Here is a 24,480-nt window from a genome sequence, read left to right as displayed (position 1 = left end):
CACCCCAAAGATATCCCACATTGTTATGGTCAAAACAAACCAAAGGTCCTCCTGAATCACCTTTACAGGCATCTACAGAACCATCATCAGTACCTGAAATAAGAAAAACAAAAAGAGTTGCCTATGAACATTCTTCATTTTATATTTTAAAGCAGAAGTTCACATGATATTTGCTGGTCATTCACTGAAAATGTATTACTATATATGCAGTATATTACTTGTATGCTATGACTTTTAATCTAAAGTGTTTGTAATTCATTCAGTTAAATTATTGTTATCACTCATATTATTATTATTATTTTACTTTACTTTATTTTATTATTTTTTGAGATTTACATCTTGTCTTTCCTCCAGGAGTTCAAGGAATATACACAGGATTCCTTGTCCCATTTTTACTACAACCAACCATCCTGTGAGGTATTGAGATATTGTGATTGAAGTGATAGTAATTGATTCAATGTCAGCATTAAGCTTTTATGACTGAGGTAAACCTGAACTCAGATCTCCCAAATCCCTAGTTCAATATGCAAACCTTTATTCTATACTAGCTTTTAATACTGAATTAAAACAATGTCAATCAGGAAGAAAACCCAAAGTGCATATAATAAACTAGTGTGCCCAGAGCTGAACAGATGTTGCCAATGAAATTCTTTCTCAAAACAAGACATACGTTTTAACTACCTATCCATAATTGATTTGTGATGGCTGGAAAGGAATGCATTCTAGATTGGGATGATATATTTAATATTGAAATTTTCATTGAGCCCAACATTTGATGATCCATTTCTATCTACCAGCTCAGGTATTGATGTCAGAATAGAGGTAAGAATGATATATTTCATGCTCACCGGCACATTCCATTCCTTTGAAATACCGATTCTTGTAGATTTCTGAACAGTTATCCATTAGAGTAACATAACCCCATTTAAGAATATATTGTCTTGTGGATCCTAAACAAGAAATGAGAGAAGAGTCAGATAAATCTTAATTATAAAATGATTTCCAAGAGGTTGTCAAATTCAAATTGACTCAATTGAGCCAATTCTTTTTGTGGCAAATAATAATTACATTTTTTAAAAAAAACAATAATGTATGTCTTTTTTCAAAATATATACATCACAGTGCATTTTTTCATCCTATTTAAGAATACTGCATTTTTGCACATTTTTTTCCTTGTGGTATTGGCCGTTCAGCGAGACAGTCTCAGCGACCCTCTGCTCTCCCTAATGCAGTCGTTGAAAGACCATGTGGGCCGTTAAATGGAGTGTGGGATGCTTCAGGGGTGAGTCGAGGTCTGCCATACCTCTTGAGATACCCCATGTTCCACTCTCCACTTATCAGGGTCCCCACAGTTCTTGGACCTGCTTTCCCCCACACCAGGTCCTTGCAGATATTCCCCCTCTTCACCAGGTTGCTGCATGCCTTTGGCCTCCTCCCCAAAGCCCTGTCATCCATTGCGCACTTATAGTTTGAAGATCTCCATAGCTCTGGCTCTTTCCTCAGCTCTGTGCAGACTGCATTAGGAAAACAGAACAGTATTGTCTGTCCCTGGGCCACATGGCAGTCTCTGGGAAATGGGTGCCATTTTGACATGCCTGTAAAGAATTATGGGAATGCTGAAATTGGAGGTCTCTTCTGGGAGGCAGCCAAACATCCCAGGGACAAGTGGCCTGCCCTCCTACCCCAACATGAGGTCCAAAGATCTTCAGAAAATAAATGGGGCACAGACAGGCCCAAGGCTGGAGGGACCCGGCAGGGTGAGATGTGGGGAGAGAGGCTGGGCAGCTGCTACAGCATCCGTACTGCAGGTTGTAAGGGCAAAGGATAATAATAATAATAATAATAATAATAATAATAACAATAACAACAACAACAACAACAACAACAACAATAATAATGATAAAGTTGGAAGGGACCTTGGAGGTCATCTAGTCCAACCCCCTGCTCAGGCAGGAAACCCTATACCATTTCGGACAAATGGCTGTCCAGTTTCTTCTTAAAAACTTCCAGTGTTGGCGCATTCACTGCTTCTGGAGGCAGGTTGTTCCACTGGTTAATTGTTCTAACCGTCAGGAAGTTTCTCCTTAGTTCTAGGTTGCTTCTCTCTTTGGTTAGTTTCTATCCATTGCTTCTAGTCCTGCCTTCAGGCGCTTTGGAGAATAGCTTGACTCCCTCTTCTTTGTGGCAGCCCCTGAGATATTGGAACACTGCTATCATGTCCCCCCTTGTCCTTCTCTTCATTAAACTAGGCATACCCAATTCCATCAACCTTTCCTTATATGCTTTAGCCTCCAGTCCCCTAATTATCTTTGTTGCTCTTCTCTGTACTCTTTCTAGAGTCTCAACATCTTTTTTACATCCTGGTGACCAAAACTGGATGCAGGGTTCCAAGTGTGGCCTTACCAAGGCATTGTAAAGTGGTATTAACACTTCACGTGATCTTAATTCTATCCCTCTGTTAATGCAGCCTAGCACTGTGTTGGCTTTTTTGGCAGCTGCAGCACACTGCTGGCTCATATTTAAGTGATTGTCCACTAGGACTCCGAGGTCCCTCTCACAGTTACTACTATTGAGCAAGGTACTATTGAGCAAGGCTTTGGGGGGAGGGGGTGTCTGTCATAACTTCAAACAGTGGCCAGATGTTAAGTGAGGACTACCTGTACCTAGCAAATTTTATTTATTGAAAACATTTATCTAGCCACCCATCTTATATCAAACTGGATGATTGCCAATCAACAATTACAACATTATAAATAAAAGGGACCTCCTTTGCTTTCCATCATCAAATGGAACCGACAGCCACTGGAGCTTCAATAGGTGCTAGAGTATGTGTATATTCGCTCTGAAGAAAACATTTTTATAATCTCACCAAATAGTAAGCATTAATTACCTTCATCAAGTCCCCAGCCAGAAACTTTACACTGATGACCACCTCCGAACATATATTGTGACCAGGGAATGCACACTGGCACGGTATCAGGTGGAGAACATGGAGTCCCCTCATTTTTCGTTTTCATCTCCAGCAAGGCAATATCATTTTGATATGTTTTGGAATTATAGTGTTCATGTATTATCATGTCCTTTAAAGAAAATGTTTCTACCCTGCTATTGAACTTTATTGAGTCTACTACCCCAGTCCAAATCTTATAAACATGGAGACGGCTCCTCCTAGCAAAAAGAAAAAAACAGAGAGGAAGAGAAATATTGATTAAAATATAACTTAATAGAAAAGTAAATTTGGCTCTAATTAGATTTTGAGTTAAGAACCAAAATGTTTTATATAATTTTCCACTTTTAGAGACACATTTACCCAATTGATAGGAAGGCAGATTCTTAATAAACATTAGAGAAAATCCCCCACAATAGGAATACTTTAATGGTAGATTCAATTAGTCAAAGTTGTGGTGAGCCTTTGCTGAATGTATTCAAGTGGAGGCTACATGGCCTTCTGTTAGGAGTAATTAATTTGGATTCCTGAACAAAGCAAAGGAGTCAAGTTAATGGTGTGAATAATCTTAACTCTTTCAGTTTCATAGATATAGATATTTCTAACATTCATTAGAAAATCTGTATTTAGTCATTCCTGAGACACTACCAAAGCACTCAATGACTTGTGAACTTCTGAGGCGCTACCAAAGCACTTTTATGACATGTGGACTTCAACTCCCAGAATTCCTGAGCCAGCAGATACTTTAAACACAAGCACCTATGTCTATGTCTCTATTTGTCTAATCCCACAAGCACTATATATTGAACTTTGAAATGGCTTTCTTATCTCTGTCCCACATTCAACCACCACTCTACATAATCCAAAAGAAGACCTTGGAGGTAGATCTACAAGGCAAATCAAATACTAACAGCCATACCTTCTTCCTCGCAGACATATATTACAAGCAGAATTTGATACTCTGTTATTATATTTCCAGAACTAAGTAAATAACTTTGAATAGATTTATTAAGAAAACTTTCAAAACTAAAAATAGTTGGGCTGTTATGGTTATAATATAAGATTTTATCTGAAGTTCTGTTTTTCTTTAGTCGTCGTTACAAGAAAGTCCCAATCAGCTTAATTTAGAACTTTAAGGAATTATAACAATACCAAAGGTCTCCTACCGAACGCAGTGTGCAGCGGTCAAAATCCAACAGCCTCCAATGTACACCCCACCACAGTTCATTGTTTGCCCTTCGCCTCTAATGGCCACTTGCCAGGGAAAGTCATGCTATTAAAAAAAGGGAAAGAGGCTGAAGAAAATCAGTGTACGGTAACTATCTGGATTGTTACAGATATTGCACTTTTAAAAACCAGAACAGTTTTCGATAAAAAATTTACATATATACCCAGCAAGCTCTTCTTTTATCCATTAGTGGATTTATTTAATCTACAGACTCAGCAAAATGTGTAGAATAAATAGCAATTCTCCAAATACTACAGAACATTAATTTTACTTGTGCTGTCCATTCTGGCTCTGTATCTTACAGCTAGAGAAAGAGAGAAGGGAGAAATAAGAAAGCAGGGACATAAAGATTGAAACTATAACATGAAAATTAACTTCTCATTATATTCTCCAGATTTTTACCCTTTATTCACTTCCGAGGCACTACCAAAGCACTCAATGACTTGTGGACTTCTGAGGCACTACCAAAGCACTTTTATGACCACAACTGAGCCCAAAATGTCCCTTGCTAAGCAAGACAGTGAGTGACTTTTGCCCCCTTTTACGACTTTTCTTGCCACAGTTGTTAAGTATTTTGCTGCAGTTGTTAAGTTAGTACAGTGGTTCTCAACCTTTTTAATGCTGCGACCCCAACCGGTCGTAAGTCGAGGACTAAACCGGTTGTAAGTCGAGGACTAAACCGGTCGTAAGTCAAGGACTACCCAACCGGTCGTACGTCGAGGACTTTCCCTGCCCGGGAGCGCCGCACATGCGTGGTTCCGCCCCTTGCGCCGGCCGAGGTGTAGCTGGCAAGCGGCAGAGACGGAGCAGGCCGACCACCAGCTGGCCCAGCCCAAGGGAGGTAAGGCACCCGCCGGAAAAGGGGAAAAAATGGTGGACAAAAAAAATGGCGGACAGCCTTGCTTGGCAACCCCCGTGAAATTGTCGATCGACCCCAAATGGGGTCCCGATCCACAGGTTGAGAACCACTGAGTTAGTACAATGATTGGTAAGTGAATCTGGCTTCCCCATTGACTTTGCTTTTAAGGTTGCAAAAAGTGATCACATGACTCCAGGATACTGCAACCATCATAAAACATGTCAGTTGCCAACATCCAAATTTTGATCACATAACCATGAGGATGCTGCAAGAGTAGTAAATGTGAAAAAGAGTCCTAAATCACTTTTTCATCACTGTTGTAATTTCAAATGTTCGCTAAATGAACAGTTGTAATTCAGGCCTACCTGTATTGCACCCAGTTAGTACACTATGTATGTATTTTTATCAGTGTTATAGTTTAACCAATTGCCATCCTTTGCATTTACCGGTTTTGCAGTAAATCCACCTATGACTCTCTTCCGACGAGTAACTGTGTGATTTGTAATGCCACAGGATATTACAGGCAATAAAGTCTTTGTCCTTTTTCTTTCTTTAATAAAACATAAACAGTGTCATAATACTCATACACTAAGGTTCTTTAAAGCCTTTATTATGAAAGATTTAATCTTAACTACTTCTACAATTGTCTTAATTTTAGAGAGTTATCCCAGATGTCCACTGAAAATCAATATGGTAAAATTCTAATAACTGTAAAATTAGAGTTCTGTTCAGAGCTACTTTAAAAATGGATGATATTTCAGTTTAGTAAATTGCTTTACTCCAACTGTTGTATCCAACCTTACTGGGACATTGTCACATCCTCAGAATTTAAAAATGTGAAAATACAGAAGATTGCTTTTAAAGTATCAGGTTTTATGCTAATTTATCTACACATTTACCTTCATCCACGGACTCTATAACTTGATTTGAGTCTCCTGCAAGAAAATAAAAAAACCCAATTAATTTGAAAGTATTGTAAAAGAAATTTTCCCAGTAGAGAATATATATAAATTACTTTAGTTGAACAATTACTTGTTAACATTAGACTGTCCCATTTATGTGGCTTTTAAGAGCTTTTTGATGCTTAATAATTAGAATTGGTCTCCACATGCACATAATATCTGTTTTTAAAAAATATAAAAGTAAATTAATGGATTATGACTACAACAGAGTATCATATGCTGCAGATTGTTGGTAGGATTGTTGGTAGAGCAGGGATGTCAAACTGCCGGCCCATGGGCCAGATGCATCATGCCGAAACCACGCCCACCTCATTGCCGGCAATGGGAAAAAAGTCGCGATACGTTGCGACACGTCATGTTGTTGCGAGTTTGACACCTCTGCAGTAGAGTATCACATAATTAAATATCTCCTTGTGTAGAATGTCAATACCTCCTTCGAGCCCCTATTGGTTTTCAGCATTACAGGTGCTTTGATTCTACAATGGTTAATCACATTCAGCCATACAGCCTAAGAGTCCAAGATGAACAGTAGAGCACATAGACTCAATTCAGACCTGCTTCTGCCTAGCAATTGATGTGTTCACCTTTAAAACAAAGGAAGCATAAATACCATCTCCCAATTTATCTTATGAAGCAGACAATGAAAGAGCACAAAATTACAGAATAATGGTATTAGTAAGGAGATATTATCTTTAAAGCCTACATTTACTTTTATCAATAGCCAAATTTATCTTTGTTGCTTCTTTTTCTTCCTTCTGTTTCTACTGAAGTAAAATAATAGTTAACATTTATATGGCTATGGAGATTTCCAATCATCCAGGTCACGGTTGTCTGAAAGGAGCTTTTTCAAGAGGCAACTGGACTTTCTTGTTTTTCTTTGAAGATGTTTCGCTTCTCATCCAAGAAGGACACAGATAAACCTCCAAGTGGCCTCAACAACTCTCTAAAACACCGGTGTCAAACTCGCCACGTTGCGTGACGTGTCGTGACGTATCGTGAGTTTTTTTGCATTGCCAGAGCTGGGGTGGGCACGGCCTCCGTATGATGCAACCGGCCCACGGGCCAGAAGCTTGACACCCCTGCTCTAAAAGAATGCAAATGACCAGCTGTCTGCAAGGAATATTAATCCTTCCATTCCCCACCATCCAGTCAGAGCTGAAGAAGCTTCTTGGATGAAAAGCGAAACATCTTCAAAGAAAAACAAGAAAGTCCAGTTGCTTCTTGAAAAAGTACCTTTGGGACAGTTAACATTTAGCTGAAATTCTTATTATTTGCCTTTTAAATCTTATTTAACACCTAAGTATAGTGTCAAAAATAAGATCTTGAAAGGTAGTCAAAGAAAATTATTATACAATTAATATTCAGTATGACATTAATAAAAGATGAACTGTATAGAACAAAATTCATGGAGTTATTTTTATAGTATAAAAAGAATATAAACCTTGAAACCTAATGCAAAAATCTCCATTGTGTTATTATATTCATAGATGCTAAAAAAATAAAGTCATTGACTGCTATTAATTGTCATCCAGACAATTGCAGCCCATATATAAAAGTCCTTGTTTAAACTCTTATTTTTCTAATTATTGCATATGAAGTTTATTTTATGTCTTTTTAAGCTCCCTTTCAAATCAAGATTTCCAAGGACACAGATAGAGCTTATTAAAATTATTCAGTGGAATTATTACCTCAGACAAAAAGTCAGACAACTTCCACCCCTATTAAGTGGTTTCCAGAAAAGAGCTGGGATGATAAGAGACAATCCCATTTAAGATTAGAATAAATAGAGAAAAAACATACAAAGAATTTTACCTTTTTTACTTCTTCCAGTTTTATTACCTATTGAAAATATACATGAATACAAAAAATGATTTAAAATTTAAAAAGTGCAATTTTATACAAAATCACATATGCAAACTATGATGTGAAGTGAGCCAGTTTGTTTCAACCCACTTGCAATAATTAGGCCCACAAAACTCACTTTAAAAAAAAAAGAATGTGATTGTATTCATTCCAAGTAAAATCCTGTGTGAGTCATATTAAAATGAATAATATACCAGCCTTCTGTAATTAGGTTTCTCTAAACAAAGAAATCTTTGTTAGGTTTTCTTGATCAGTTCTGCATACTTTCAGCCACCATTGCCCTTGAGAAGTTAAGCTCTTTGAATGTAAGATACCAAGATCAAGAAGTTGCTTGTATAAATCAGAGATTTGGAATTGCTAAACTATGAGGTTTATCTGATCCACTCACTTCATTAGTGGATACTCCACTGACTTTTACCTGTGCCTTGTCCTTCCCTTGGGACCTATTTGGAGGACAAAAAGAAAACTAGTGGATGCCCACTGTGATAGCATTCTTCCAAAAATACAATATACAGGTAGTCCTTGACTTACGACCACAACTGAGCCCCAAAATTTTGTAGCTATGTGTGACATTTGTCAAGTGAGGTTTGCCCAATTTTACAACTTTTCTTGCCACAGTTGTTAAGTGGATCACTGCAGTTGTTAAGTTAGTAACACAGTTGTCAAGTGAATCTGGCTCTCCCATTGACTTTCCTTGTCAGAAAGTTACAAAAGGTAGTCACATGATCCTGGGACACTGCAGCCATAGATATGAGTCAGTTGCAAAGCATCTGAATTTTGATCGTGTGACCCTGGGGATACTGCAATGGTCGTAAGTGTGAAAATGGTCATAAGTCACTTTTTTCAGTGTGATTGTAACTTTGAACGGTCACTAAATGAACTGTTGTAAGTCAAGGACTACCTCTACATCCTACATTCCTTAGTAGAGAATATACATATATTGTTTAGGACTGAACCGTTTTCTGAGATTGTTTTTTTTTCCTGCTGTCGTTTTACAGAACAGGTAATGAAACATCTACAGAAAAACAACCAAACTCAGACAATACCAAGGATCCAACAATAATCCTGCCTTGTCAGTGACAAAATATACTTTGTCACTGTCAGTTGGGAAAATGTAAGGTGGTTCCTGCCAGTTTGTGATATAAGTCTATCCCATTGTGGAAAGGAATTTTTTGAAATCAGTTCAGCAGTTCTCACATTCCTGACCATACAAAGTTTTGAAATCAACTAGCTCCAGCCATTTCACTTGATTCACTCCTTCTTTTAAGAAAATGCATAAATCCAAGAAGGAAGGCTTCAAAGCGAAAGTATTGCCCCTTGATCTCATTCAACTCTTCAACCAATCTAGATTGAAATCCCTGTTGTAAATCAGATTATCAGATCATCAGGAACGGTTGCTGGAATTGGGTATGTCTTTTTAATGAAGAGAAGGACGAGGGGGGGGCATGGTAGCAGTATTCCAATATCTCAGGGGTTGCCACAAAGAAGAGGGAGTCAAGCTATTCTCCAAAGCGCCTGAAGGCAGGACAAGAAGCAATGGATGAAAACTAATCAAGGAGAGAAGCAACCTAGAACTAAGGAGAAACTTCCTGACAGTTAGAACAATTAACCAGTGGAACAACCTGCCTCCAGAAGTGGTGAATGTGCCAACACTGGAAGTTTTTAAGAAGAAACTGGACAGCCATTTGTCCAAAATGGTATAGGGTTTCCTGCCTGAGTAGGGGGTTGGACTCGATGACCTCCAAGGTCCCTTCCAACTATTATTATTATTATTATTATTATTATTATTATTATTATTATTATTATTATTATTATTATTATTATTATTATTATTATTATTATTATTATTATTATTATTATTATTATTATATTGTGTGCTTATCATATTCACCCAACTGGAATCTAGCTAGCTGTACAAAAACCTCTATTGTATGCTAATTTTAAATAGCAATAATAGCTGATTCTAACGTGATATCTGAAATTTATTAAAATGCTTATATTCATGGGGGAAATTACTGTTTTAACCTAGCCATAGATAATTTTAGAAAGCAATGCTTACAATTGAGTTCATCTTCTCCTGTTAGGCAGTCCAATTCATTATTACATACAGAGCTGCTTGGAATACACACATCTGAGTTACAATGGAAAGTTTTCCTTTTGCAGGCTATTGGAAAAGAAATAATTGAGTATATAATAAGTAAGGGCTCCTTAAAAGTTATACCAAGTACTATACTACGAATACATATGTTTATATAGAACAGATATATGAAGGAAAGGAGCATACCTTTGCAACATAATTCATCACTTAAATCACCACAGTCATTAAGTCCATCACATGTTTTAGTTGAAGAGATACATTTCCCATTGACACAGCGGAATTCTCTGGGGCTACAGTCTGACAAGTTGGATAAAAAAGCAATAGTTTGTTAATAATGGTGTGAAAAATAAAATAGCTGCATCGGATTACTCCATGTTGCCTTCCAAATCTGCTGGAATATAGATAGGTCCCATTACCCTCAGTTACCGGTAGTCCTCAACTTACAACAGTTCATTTAGTGACCATTCGAAGTTACAACGGCACTGAAAAAAGTGACTTGTGACCATTTTTCAGTTACAACTGTTCTGAAAAACGTGACATATGACTGTTGCAGCATCTCCATGGTTATGTGGTCAAAATTCAGACACTTGGCAACTGACTCATATTTATGATGATTGCAATGTTCTGGGGTCATGTGATCATCTTTTGCAATCTTCTGACAAGTCTTGCCCCTTGTCAATGGGGAATCCAGATTCACTTAACAACCATATTACTAACTTAAGAACTGCAGTGATTTACTTAATAACTATGGCAAGAAAAGTCATAAAATGGGGCAAAACTCTTAACAAATGTCTCACTTAGCAACAGAAATTTTGGGCTCAATTGTGGTCGTAAGTCGAGGACAACCTATAGTAACGCCTCTGGAAAGCATCAGCTGAATTTTAGGGGAGAAAATTCTGATAGCAAGAGCAGTTTGACAATGGAATCATTGATGAATGAATGAAGGAGATAGTAACTTCTCTTCATTCATAGGAATTTAAGTGAACACTAGAGAGATATCTTTCAGGGTATTCATTTTGGCTTCTACGACAGAAGAGAGGATTGAACTCAATGACCTTAATGCCCTCTTCTAATTGAATCAATTAGGATTCAGTCACATCCATTCACAAAAAAACCTACTAAGGCCAGATCATTGCAGTGGCTACAGAATGCTGTTTGTCTCTTGACAGGAGAATAACAAAATCAAGGCAACAGATTAAAAGTGGATATGCCTGGCTGGAACACTAAAAACCAGCATTTTGCATTATATTTTGTTGCATATTTCTTTTGTCTCTAACTTCTAATTATAATATCAGAATTGGCTAGTTATTTATAATATACATTTTACCAACCTCTTTGTTCTGTATGGCATATCACCTTAGCCAACTTCCCAATGGTCAAACGCATTTTCTTTAAACCACACTCAGCTAGACTCGTCTCTGTCCCTCTACAAGTTGCTTTAAGGCATTCATGTGAATTCTGGTCTTCATCTGGCTCAACAGATTCTTTGCCATCAGCTCCTCTGTACAATTCAGCAAAAAATCAAATCAAATCAAACGTATTCAAATGCTCATATTTCAGCATTCTGGGTAATGGAATGTTTGCCAACAAATAATCAAGTTCATAGTGCACCAAGGACTCTGTAACAGTGAGCTATCTTCTTCAGGATTTTATTTTTTGGTTAATAGTTTATTCTATAATCAGCAATAGAAAATCACCTCTTCCTCATCCACCCATAGTGAATTATTTGAGGAAAAAAATAATTTTCTATCAAGTAAAATAAGTGCTGTCCTCTTTTTAAAAACTTCATGTTCTTCTGGCCATAAAGAAGCAGCTATATGATTGCTATAAAATATTTATTCATTCAAGTGTTAGATTATACATGAATTTAATCACACATTTTTGCTCTGGCCCGTCTATTTTTTTCCTGCCCATTCCAGCTTTTGAGTATTGGCCTCACTGCATTACACGAGACTGAATGAGGCTCTTGGCCCCACCAAGGTTGCTGATGCTACTTGAAGTGAACAGACTGAAATTTTATTCATAGATGACATTATCAATAGATTGTGATTTTGTAATGATACTTGTAAATCTACACATTGGAGAAAGCTGCTCTAACATATTTTCATTTCTTTTTAAAAAAGGAAGATATTGGAAGTAAAATAGAGCTACTGTTCTCTAAAGAGTATTTTATTTAAAGTTATTAGCACAAAATATTTTATTCTATTAGAGAATCTTACTCAGCAAAACCAAGATGTTTGCAGATCACGTTTGCTTCATGGATGGTTAATCCTTTCTCACATAAGAATGATTTCTCTGAGTTGCTCAGTTCAACTTGAATAATTCCTTCCGAGCTTGCATTTTTATGACTGAAGAGAACATTAAAGCGAGCTAGAAAACACAACAAAGTCTATTAATATTTATGTTTATGCACCTTACAAAAGACAAAGATCGATTTTACTAGCTATAACCTGGCTAATCTATAGTGGTAATGCACAAATGCTCCAATAAAACAACTTGTTATGTAAATATCTACAAATATATATTTGTAAAAAAAAAATGCCACTGGAATATTTTTTAAAAAAATATGAGTTTAATAGAACTTTCTTCTGATTGCAAGGAGTAGACCAGTGTTTCTCAACCTTGACAATTTTAAGGCATGTGGACTTCAACTCCCAGAATTCCACAGCCAGCTTTGCTGGCTGTGGAATTCTGGGAGTTGAAGTCCACATGCCTTAAAATTGTCAAGGTTGAGAAACACTGGAGTAGACAGTCTCCATCCCTCCAATTTATTTTTAGTAGCCCACTTCTCACAATCCTACTCTTGTTTGAGCCATTTATGAAAGAAAACCAGGCATATGAAGGGGAAATACATAGCAATCATTAGAATTTGGCCCAAAATTGAACAGAATTACTCAAAGTATCTATCATTGTCAAAATATTTCTATGTTGTACTTCAGTCTTAAAGCTTGTCTCCTCTCACTAATGATGGCTGAAAAAGGGAAAAACAGTCTCTTTTTTTTTTTTACCTTCACGGTTACACAAGCCTCTGCTCAAAAATTTGCTCGATCTTTGGCGACATTCATAACTTTTTAGCTGACAGTAAGTTTGGAAGCTCCTTCTGGTAGTGGAACAAACTAAAGTGCCATTTCTGGGGCACTGGTAAGGTATTTTACAGTGACAAGTTCCTTCTATACACGTCTGCCAAGGCTGACAAAAAACCTTTTCACAAGATTGCTCTGTGTAATTGTTCTCCAAACATTCCTCTATCAAGTAACTATTTTGCTAAAAAAAGAAAAGAAAACACAAGTTATGAAATTAACTCATTCCCTTAAGGTTTTTAAATATATACTTCACAGGAAGTTTATTTAACAGCTTAAAATACACCTTAAAATATAGCAAGGAAAGTTACTCAACCACAATTTAATTAAAATAAAAGCTTACCCCTTGTGCAAAAACATGATGTGACAGGTATAATATAAACAAAAGAACTGATCCTTGTGTCATGATGAAGAAAAACTGCACACCCAGAACAGATTTTTGGTCTCAAATCCTCTCTTAGATACCTGTGTTTAATTTTTAACTATAAACAAATATTTAAAATATAATAGTGGTGATTCTACTGTGGTGATTCTAGAATTCTTGATTCTTTCGAAAAGGGTCTTCTACTCAGTTTCACCCTAAGTACAAGAAAAGATTGCTATAAAAAGTAATATAAAGAAAACGCTTATTTGTACTATTTTGTGCTTAATCCTCGAAACCCTGCCTCAACACTTTGTTTTCTACACAGGCACTTCCTTTATGTGCCTCTGTAGAACAGTCCTAATACACAAATCGTGATTGGCTGTTATTTGCATAATAAACAGTAAGTTTATATCAAGGTTATGTTTGGTCAGTTGCTCAAATCTTTGAAATAGAAAGGAGAGAAATGCAAATAAGTTCTTCCTTATGTTGGAGATAAAGAAATAAAGCAGAATAGTACTAAAATACAAATCAAATTACGAAACCATGGAATATCAAGCAATTTGATTAGAGATTGCAGCAGTAATTAGAATCAATTAGATTCTTATCTGCATTAAAATCAAATTAGTGTAGCACTACTTGTATAAGATTGATGATCACCCTATTAAAACCAGTGTTGTAAGATTAATTTCATTTTTAGGCAGAGGGTAAAAAGGAAGTGGAGAGAAACGCAAAGATTTTATAACATTTATAATTTTTAAGAAGAGTTGAAAAGGAAGTGGAGACAAATAAAAACAATGCTGAGTTTCTTTTTACACAGATATCTAGTTTATTCTACCTCTAGCTGAAAAAGGGTAGATTACTTTTTCTTGCCTTCTCGTATTACAAAATTAAAACAAATAGTGTAACAACAAATTTCCCAGGAAACGTTGTTTAATAAGTAACAAGATATTGGCTAGGAACTGCTTCAGGATATTAACACTAATAAAAGACCTTTGATATATTTCATTTGAAATAAGATAAAATGACACAGGAAAATGTCACATTGTCTGAAGCTTTTTAATATTAAAGTTGTCTAGCTGTTATTTCCTTCAGTTTTTCATCTATTAAGATGTGTGTGCATTTTGTTTAAAAATTTTGTATTTTAAAAGACAAAATCAATCAGTCCTTTCCTTCCTTCCTTCCTTCCTTCCTTCCTTCCTTCCTTCCTTCCTTCCTTCCTTCCTTCCTTCCTTCCGTTGTCTCCAATTCGGATCTGAGCATGGTGCTGAGGTCGATGAAGAACACCAGACACAAGGTGCAGGTTTTGTTTTCTTTTATTGAAGCGCTCCAAGAATACGGATCCTGGCCAAAATGTCAAGGAACCCCGAACCACAGTATTAATAAAGCTTTATACATTTTCTCTAAAGCAGAAGGCGGGATGAGGTGGGATGTATAAGAAATATCATCTAATAAACATTTCAATAATAATATAACAATTATTCTATTGGTTTCAAGCAGTCCCTATCTCTAGGCCTTGGCTAATGAATGCTTCAGGAGTTATCTAATACACATAATATTTGCTCCAGGCCAGGGGTCTTCAAACCTGGCCCTTTTATGACTTGTGGACTTCAACTCCCAGAATTCCTCAGCCAGGCACGCTGGCTGAGGAATTCTGGGAGTTGAAGTCCACAAGTCATAAAAGGGCCAAGATTGAAGACCCCTGTTTCAGGCCATCTCTATTCCTAACTTTTAGCTGAGCTTGCAAGATGCCTAAGTCTTTTGTTACTTTTATCAGCTTTTTGACCACACAGAATTATTACAAGCTTTACATGTCATATTCCCTGTGAATAAACATTCTTTGTTCTTGCTAGACAAACTCCCCAATTACAGGCTTCCTGGTCTCCTTTCAAGTGTATGCCATAATCTTGCTTTATTTTGGCAAACAGCCCATCACTTCCTTCCTTCATTTTCTGTAACTTTGGATCCCACAGCTGGAGCTAGAGGCACAGATTGGGATCTTGTCCTATTGCATGGTTTATTATGACTAATGAAGGGGGAAGACCTTTTTTTTTTTTTTTAAATGACTTTAGCCTGTTAGTTTTTTGAAATACTGTAAAAATATATTTAAATCCAAACCTGCTTTCACTCTCTAATTCTCTATATACCTATTTGGCAATAAGAGCCTCATGAATATGCATTTGTTTATGAGGTTTCAAACACAGACTATAGACATTTTTTCGCTAAGCAGTTGTACATTCTTCCCATGGTTCCTGGAAGAATTGCACAATATGTCATCATACACTATTAACCATAACAGGGATGTAAATAACAGGTTTGGTTGCAATCTGGCTTTTATAAATATTTCTGTGTCCAGAGTACTGAGATTTTACACTAAACAACCTTCGCTCTGTTGGGTCATCTTTTCAGAAATATTTACTTAAACAGATACATAAAATGACCATTGGAGGAGGGGAAGCAGTGGGAGTGGGAGCAATTTCTGACTTTCTGCTAGCTTCCCCATTGATTTTGTGTGTGGGAAATTTGCAGGGAGAAAATCAGTGGGGAAACCAATTGGGGAAAGTCACAGGTTGCTCTGGTAAGTTTTCCCCACCCACACACTCTCCCCAAGGGCTGCACTCATGTGGTCACTCATGCACCCTCCCTGACCCTCACTGCACCTCTTGGGCACCCCGTCACATCATCACCAACCCTTGCCACACCACACCATCTCATGCACCATTTCATTCCCTTGCCCACCCAGCACCAACAACTTACCTGCCTGCTGGCCTTGCATTTGCAAACTTCCTGCTGGCTTTCCCACTGATTTTGCTTGTGGGAAACTTGCAGGAAGAAAGACAATGGGGAAGACAGCAGGAAAGGGTGCAAGTTTCTCAGGTAAGTTTCCCTCACCTGCATTCTCTCCCAGACCTTCTGTACTTGCACTAGCTACTCATGCAACCCTGGCATCCTCCTGGATTTGCAGAACACTCTCATACACCCTCCCTGACCTACATCTTCTTCAACTTGCTCTGTACATTGCATGCACATCTTCTGTCACACACTCGCACACTCTTATTGACTATCATGGCCCCATTGGAGCCTGGTTTGGAGGAGGAGGATTTTGAACCAGGATTGTCCAACAGGGATGACACGTCTCCCTTGGCATGTTTGGAGAGGCCAGGGGCTGAGTACGATGCTGTCCTAGGCCCCTCAGGCATTAGGGGAGATGGTTGAGCAGACAGAGAGCTACATACAGTGGTAGGATTCAGCTGGTTCGTACCAATTCAGCAGAACTGGTAGCTCATTTTTTGTTGCCAAGACCCAGAATTGGTGGCATCCACACAGAGAACCAGTTGTTCACATATCTGAATTCCACCACTGAGTATCTTCACAGACACAGGGGTGGATTGGCTGCTGACAGGCAGTGGTGCTGATAGGCAGCAGATCTCCTCTAATGAGGAACAGCTGCCTCCTCCACTCAATCCAAGGGCATGGAGAGCAAGCAGAGTGTAGGCAAACTCAGAGAAGGGCTTCAAGGCTACTCAGAAGGTCACCCCACCCCTCCTCACAAGAAACACCTGGAGTGGAATGACTTAAGGAGAAGCCATGGGGAGTTAGTCTTTCCCAGAAACAATTGTTTTTTTTGGCTTACGCTCCCCCAGTTTTGACTAGTGCCTTTTGCCTTGCCTTGCTTTGAAGACTGCTTTTCATCTTTTGCTTTGCCTATCCTTGAGGACTGCTTTCTGCCTTTTGTCTTGGACCTTGCCCTTGCCTTGTGGACTACTTTTGACTACTTTACTTTGCTTTGCCTTTAGAACTTTCTCTTGTCTTGTATCTTGTCTTTGTCCTGAGGACTGCCAGTTGTCTTGTGCCTCTATTCTGCCTTGTGGACTCGCTTAGCCGGGTGGATTTGGACTTGGAATCCTGGACTTTGCCCTGTGAGCGTGCTCCTACTATGGACTGTATTTGTAATACAGGGGCTGTTGTTTGGGGGTCTGAGAGTAGCTGCCTTCAGGGTAGCATGGGGTGGAGGGCCGTTTGCTAGAACATTTATTGAGAGCAATAAAGGACTCTCTAGAGGCCTTCCTTGCCTTGACCACCTGGGTCATAACGCTGACCTGCACCACCATGCACTCTCCTTGATCCTTGCTTCCCTTCTCCTTACCTTCTCATTCCCTCCCACATCTGACCACTTACCTGCCTGCTGGCTTTGGAGTTGCAACTTTCTGTCAGTTTTCCCACTGACTTTGCTTGTGGGAAACTAGTAGGGAGATAAGAATCACGGTTGAGTTTAGACTTTCTGCCACTGTCCCCATTGTCTTGTGGGAAGCTTCAGCATTTGTAATGACTAGTGACTATGGCAGCAATCTTTTCCAAATTTCAATCCCATGGGAGTAATGGTTCCTGGATTTTGGACGCCTTCTGTAAGTTAGCCCATTTGAGGTACCTTGGTTCAAAAACTGTTGTCCTATGATACATTGGTTCGCCCAACTGAAGGTTACAAACAGACAATATGCAAAGCATCCAGAACTGCTGGAAGCTGAGGAACATAAATTTAATAAATAACTATTATTATCCAATTTTAACATTGTTATTATTTCTTTAAATTTATTGGCTAGTCAACTCCAGTGCATTTTGGGCAGTGTACAAAATTTTTTAAAAATGTAAAAATAGCCAAAGATAATAAATAGTCTGGACTAAGAACAAAACCCACAAAACAAAACCATTGAGCAAGTAACAAATATCAAACCCAAGCCTAGGACCAAAAGTAGGTTTTCAAAGTTTTTTGGAAGCCCAGGAGAAAGGGTGCCATATCTGGGGGGGATGCTGCTCCAGGGGGTGAGGGAGGCACTCCTTGTGGACCAAAACCCACTTCAGTAAATAAATTGGCTATTATGCCAAAGTAGGAGGAAATACATATTGACGATGACTACCTAACGCCAGGCAGGCAGCAATGGTCTTGAAACCTTAGCCCATCAATGCTAGAGGTATATTCAATGTCTACCAGGAATTTCTCAGTGTTCCGTAATGGATATCTTCCCCACCTGTCCCATTCTCTACTTCTAATTCTTCTTCTTTGAGGCTGGACTATAATTTAATGAGGAAAGACTAATTACTTTACAATTAGATATAAACCTGAGACAAGGGTACAAATTCCTTGGTAGGCGGGGGGGGGGGGGGAAGAAAAGAAAAGCAGCTACAGAAGAACAACTACCTGTAAACAGCTCTGATGTTAAATTGCTTTAGATGATGGATTAACTTTATATTTGCATATATCAAAGGTTTCTTACCAGTGCAAGGTTTTTTAAAGTGTTTATTTAGAGTGGGCTGTAAATCATTAATGATATATTTCTATAGTTACACTGGAAAACTATGGGCTAAACATGTTATCCTCAGTCCTTGAATGTATTTATTAATTTGCTTTCCATCTTTATTATTTTTACAAACAACTCAAGCTAGCGAACATAATCAATACACCTTCCTCCTCCTATTTTCCCCAGAACAACACTGTGATAGGCTGAGAGACAGTGATAGGCCTAAAGTTACACAGCTGGCTAAGGGGGGACTTGAACTCATACTCTCCTCTTTTCTAGCCTGATGCCTTAACCCAGCGGTTCTCAACCTATGGGTCGCGACCCCATTTGGGGTCGATCAACCATTTCACGGGGGTCGCCAAGCAAGGCTGTCCGCCATTTTTTTCCCCCTTTTCCGGCAGGTGCCTTACCTCCTTTGAGCTGGGCCAGCTGGTGGTCGGCCTGCTCCGTCTCTGCCGCTTGCCAGCTACGCCTCGGCCAGCGCAGGGGGCGGAACCATGCATGTGCGGCGCTCCCGGGCAGGGAAAGTCCTCGACTTACGACCGGTTGGGTAGTCCTCGACTTATGACCGGTTTAGTCCTCGACTTATGACCGGTTTAGTCCTCGACGTACGACCGGTTGGGGGTCGCGGCATTAAAAAGGTTAAGAACCACTGCCTTAACCTCTACCAAAAATACATTCGCCTTACTTGTGCTTGCCCAAGTGGTGCTGTCCATAGTTTTAATATGGGACAAATTAAGGAAATTGGACCCTTCCTGGTTTCCAGAATAAAATCAACCAACCAACCAACCACCAGATCCTATATTTAATATGCGGTAGAGCAAAGTTTGACAAGCATAGGGAAATGATTGATGGAGGGTCTAGCCATCTTTCAAATTGCTCAATACTGCTTTCCTTCCCCCACTGGAGGAACAAACCAACAACCACAATAGAAAGTATAGCCATAGGAAATCTTTGTCAGCAGTAACAAAAGCTTGTAATGTTCTACCAGGAGAGCATGTCAGCTGGCAAAGACCAGCTCTCCTCAGTTTAAATGTGTGTAGGTTGTAGACTATTAAGCTGCAATTAGTCTGCTTTTTAAAAAATCTTTTTAAAATTTTTATTATGAAGTCTTTTATTTAAATCTCTTAATTATGGGCTTCTACCTTATGATTCTGAACAAGTAGGATTTTATGAGACAGTTGCATACAATAGATTTTGTGTTGTATTCTAGACAAAAGCTTGATGTTTATTGTAAAAGTTGGCCTCTAGTATAAGGTAGTGCTTATATGCCCTTTCAGTGATTTAATCGGCAGATTTGTGAGCAACATTTGGGGTTAGTATTTGCTTCTTTACAATATGTTTAAGCAAGAGTCTGTTCAAGTATTCACGTCGCAAAGGAATAAAAACATGATAAATTTGATTTATTGGAGTAAGACTGAAATAAATAGTGAAGGATACCAGGGTGATAAGAGGTGCTGAATATGAACAGATCATTATTTGTATAAACGAGTGAATCTTGGGGTGGGGGAATAAGAATTTAAGAAAAATATAGAATGAAATAGTTTATACAGATCTGATCACATGCTGGAAGGAACAAATCAGAAATTTGTACCAGAAGGACAGTAATGTCAAAAAGTGGGGTTGAAGTTAATGCTTACTATGTTAGTGCCAAAGAGGGGAAAAAAGGAGAAAACAGAAGCCATAAACATTTTGAGAATGGTAAGGCTGCCACATGTAATAAGATCCAGCTGTTCAAATGTAACATACTGTATTTAGGTATACATAATACAGCACTGCACTCTATTAAGATTAGGAATTAAAACTAATACTTAAAATTAGATTTAAGATATAAAAAAGACCCATAAAATTGATTACCAATGAATTCTAAAACTATTGTCTATCCTGCAGTAAACTAACAACATAAAAATAAATAGTAAAGCCTAAAATATTAATAACTGACAGTAAAATTTACGCACGAGAAAAGACTAACTGATGAAGCATGGAGCAGTTATTCACATAATGCAGAAATCAAGTCATTTATATATCTTCATCTGCTTGGAAAATTTCAATTTATTATGCTGAGAAAATTAACAATAACATTTCTCAGATCGGCCTGCAGCACGTAAAACAGAGGAAAAATGAGTCTTCTTTGACTATCATTATAGAAAGAACGGTGCAACAGGAGGAAAGGGAGGAATTCAACCGAGCCATCATCATAAAGGCAGATTTAACTAACCATGAGAAATATTAGCGGAGTGCTGGTTGGGGCTGTGAATTTGCTCCAGCGTCAACCATGGCTTGTCGCTGGCTGCAAATTACTTGCACCACACGCAGGGGCGGGTGGGTAAAAAAAAATATCTAAATCAGTGTTTCTCAACCTTGACAATTTTAAGGCATGTGGACTTCAACTCCCAGAATTCCACAGCCAGCATTGCTGGCTGTGGAATTCTGGGAGTTGAAGTCCACATGCCTTAAAATTGTCAAGGTTGAGAAACACTGAGATTCTAAATGCTGTGAAGCGGAAACGTGATCATTGCTGGGCGGGTGTCTTTTTACAGAAGGATTGGGATTGGTCAAGCATCTGGCGCAGTTTGTTGACATCATCAAAGGTGAGCGGTGGCGTCGCTTTTGAGAAAGAGTGGCGGCCACGTGGGAAAGGGGACAAGTTTCGGGTAGGTGGGAGCAGCCGTGGGTTTGTGGGGTGGGAGGTCTGTCTGAGAGCGGGAGCTGCTTCTGCGTTGCGGTCTCCCGAAGTCTCCTTGGTGTCTTCGTAGATCGAAGTGTGTGTGTGTGTGTGTTTGACTGTGATATACTCACGCGCGCACATATATTCCTGTGTGGGTTTTTTTGTTGTTGTTGAGAATGTATCATTACTTGGGAGAGTAAATTATTGAATGAAAAGAGAATCGATCCTGTACGCAGAGTTGGACTTTTAAAAATATTGTGTTTTTGCGTATTGGCTTCCAGAGTGGGGTTCTTCACGAGTGACTTAGAGACTTTTAGCCTAGTACCAAATTTGATTTGACCCAGGGCTGCGTATTTATTCAGTTTCATTTGCGTTTTGAGAGATGGTTAAGAAAGGTAGTACAGAATAAGGCTCCGAGGTTCAGAAAATAGTTCTATTTGGCATTATCTTAGCTGTCCGCTCCACCCATTTTTCGTTGGATAGAATACAAAACCAGTTGGAAGGGACCCTGGAGATCTTCTAATCCAACCCCTTGCCCCAGCAGGAGACCTTATACTTTTCCGGACAAATGGCTGTCCAATCGCTTCTTTAAAATCTCCAGTGTTTGAGCACTCACAACTTTTGAAGTCAGGTGTTCCACTGATTAATTGTTCTCACTGTCAGGAAATTTCTCCTTAAGTCTAATTTGGATCTCTCTTTGATAACTTTACATCCATTACTACTTGTTTTGCCCTCAGGTTCTTTGGAGAATAGGTTGTCCCTCCCTTCTTTGTGACAACCTCTCAAATATTGGAAGACTACCATCAAGTCACCTACCTGTCCATCTCTTCATTAGGCTAGGCATGCCCAGTTCCTGCAACCATTCATCATATGTTTCAGCCTCTCTGGCCCCTTAATAATCTTTGTTGTACTTCTCTGCACTTATTCCAGAGTCTCAACATCTTTTTTGTATGGTGGGGACCAGAACTACAGTATTCCAACGCACTAGAAGAGATAAGTCTCACTGCAGACATTTGAAGTAGCATTTCAGGCCACCAAAAGAGGTGGGTGGACATTTTATATATTAGTTCTTGCTAACCTGTAAAACGAAGAGGATTTAAAAAATGGATAGATTGCCAACAGTATTGTATCTTGTGCTTAAAAAGTGCATGTTTTCTATGATTGCAATAAACCTGAAGTATTACTTATAGCTAAATTATTTCTTGCTTTGAAATTACTATATTATGTACTAGCTGCCTAAGGAGTATTACAAAGTTGATGGTAATACTGATTAATATGTATGATTGGAAGTTCAGTTGATCTTTTAGACTTGTTATACATATTGAACAGAAAGAAGACATGTCATTTCGAGGGAGAGGTGGAAATAATCGTGGTGGATTCAGCCGTGGTCGCGGTGGTGGTTTCAATAGAGGAGGAAGAGGTGGTGGAAGAGGCGGATTTGGACGTGGAGGAGGACGTGGTGGCTTTAATAGAGGCGGTTATGACCAAGGACCTCCAGAAAGTGTAGTTAGTAAGTATATTGAATACTAGAGAAAATGGAAGAAGCGAGAACCTAGATCAGGGCTTTTCAACTTTTTCACCCATTGTACCACTTTTAGGATATGGCAATATCCGAGTACCACCAGTCGCCTAGCAAGGTGTCAAAAACTTGATGACCAAAAAAAAAAAAGGAAAAAAGTGATAAAGTACAGGTAGTCCTCGACTTACAACAGTTCGCTTAGTGACTGTTCGAAGTTACAATGGCACTGAAAAAAGTTCCCCCCAAGCCACAGCCGAGCAAGACACCTGCCTGCCCACCCGGCGGCACTCTTCCTCCTGTCCGAGGTTTTCATTGTTGTGAGCATTTCTGTTGAGGATTGGCAGTGGGAGTGGGTGGGTGGGTGTTTGGTTTTTATTCCCCCCCCCCCCGTCTGCTGGGTGGTTGTAGCAGGTTTTGGTCACCTCACATGACCCTGGGACACTGTGACCGTCATAAATATGAATCAGTTGCCAAGCATCTGAATGTAAATCAGAAGACCCTGGAGATGCTGCAACATTCCAGCTGATTGGTGCTTCTTCAGGGCTCAGCAGAAGCACCAGGATCAGCGCCGAGCTCCAGCTGGAGCCTGGCGCTGATTCTGGTGCTTCCACTGAGCCCTGACAGTCCCGAAGAAGCGCCGATCAGCTGGAAAGCGGCACTGATCCTGGCACTTCTGCTGAGCCCTGACAGCCCTGCAGCTCCAGCCATCTCTCGCTCAGGCTTGTGCGGTGCTGCCACCGATTCAGCTCATTCCCCTTCCCCGCTACCACTTTTCTAAGATGGTCGCGTACCACCTGCCAGGTGGTACCTGTGCCACTGGTTGAAAAACCCTGACCTAGATAACTTGATTTCTTAATTATTCTTCTTTGCAGTTCTTGGAGAATTTATGCATCCTTGTGAAGATGATATTGTTTGTAAATGTGTCACTGACGAAAACAGAGTACCTTATTTCAATGCACCAGTTTATTTAGAAAACAAAGAACAGATTGGGAAAGTGGATGAAATATTTGGACAACTTAGAGACTTTGTATCCTTTGTGTACTTTTGAATGCATCTAAATTCAAAGTAAACAAAATAGTTAATTTGCTTATTTGTATACAAGAAAAGATAAAACATCTAAAAGTTACATTCAGTTTTAGCCGTCTATACCACTGTATTCTGTCTATTAAGTAGTTTATTTATTAATTTATTTATTTATTAATTTAATTTATATACCACCCTTCTCCCGTAGGACTCAGGGCGGTGCACAGCATATTAAAACAAGTACAAATACAAAATACAAAAAATATAGACCCCTATAAAACCAAATTAAAAACCAAATATTAGAAGCTGTTATTCCTATTAAAATTATTCTTAAAATCATCCCTAAGTAAAATCCTCCCTAGGTCAGGCCCGCTTACTGGAAAAGCCATGTCTTGAGGGCGCGGCGGAAAGTAAGGAGATCCGGAATCGTCCGGATCTCGGGGGGTAGTTCGTTCCAGAGGGTGGGGGCACCCACAGAGAAGGCCCTCCCCCTGGGGGTCGCCAGCCGACATTGTTTGGCCGACGGCACCCTGAGGAGACCCACTCTGTGGGAGCGTACCGGTCTATGGGAGGAA

General features: G+C 39.0%; 2 protein-coding genes across 2 annotated transcripts in view; one reads left to right on the top strand and one right to left on the bottom strand.

Moving 5' to 3' along the window:
• The window catches only part of CFI (complement factor I), a gene marked incomplete in the record, with an annotated part of 14,409 nt that extends 671 nt beyond the window's left edge, over window positions 1-13,738 (bottom strand). The window contains 13 exon segments of the mRNA XM_015827946.2: window positions 1-93; window positions 849-950; window positions 2,891-3,168; window positions 4,114-4,220; window positions 5,481-5,584; window positions 5,934-5,969; window positions 7,809-7,835; window positions 9,919-10,023; window positions 10,144-10,254; window positions 11,289-11,458; window positions 12,177-12,327; window positions 12,966-13,221; window positions 13,381-13,738. Coding sequence (XP_015683432.1) covers window positions 1-93; window positions 849-950; window positions 2,891-3,168; window positions 4,114-4,220; window positions 5,481-5,584; window positions 5,934-5,969; window positions 7,809-7,835; window positions 9,919-10,023; window positions 10,144-10,254; window positions 11,289-11,458; window positions 12,177-12,327; window positions 12,966-13,221; window positions 13,381-13,443 — 1,603 coding nt within the window.
• An 8,564-nt stretch (window positions 13,739-22,302) lies between these two features.
• Window positions 22,303-24,480, top strand: part of GAR1 (GAR1 ribonucleoprotein) — a 7,404-nt gene continuing 5,226 nt past the window's right edge. The window contains exons 1-3 of the mRNA XM_015827947.1: window positions 22,303-22,406; window positions 22,693-22,873; window positions 23,755-23,909. Of these exons, the coding sequence (XP_015683433.1) occupies window positions 22,702-22,873; window positions 23,755-23,909 (327 nt within the window). The 5' untranslated portion in view covers window positions 22,303-22,406; window positions 22,693-22,701. The remainder of the gene's footprint in view (window positions 22,407-22,692; window positions 22,874-23,754; window positions 23,910-24,480) is intronic.

The sequence above is a fragment of the Protobothrops mucrosquamatus genome, unplaced genomic scaffold (genome assembly GCF_001527695.2).
Source record: "Protobothrops mucrosquamatus isolate PMUCROS unplaced genomic scaffold, P.Mucros_1.0 scaffold4094, whole genome shotgun sequence".
NCBI classification, from domain to species: Eukaryota; Metazoa; Chordata; class Lepidosauria; order Squamata; family Viperidae; genus Protobothrops; species Protobothrops mucrosquamatus.
This window is presented reverse-complemented; position numbering and strand designations above follow the sequence as displayed.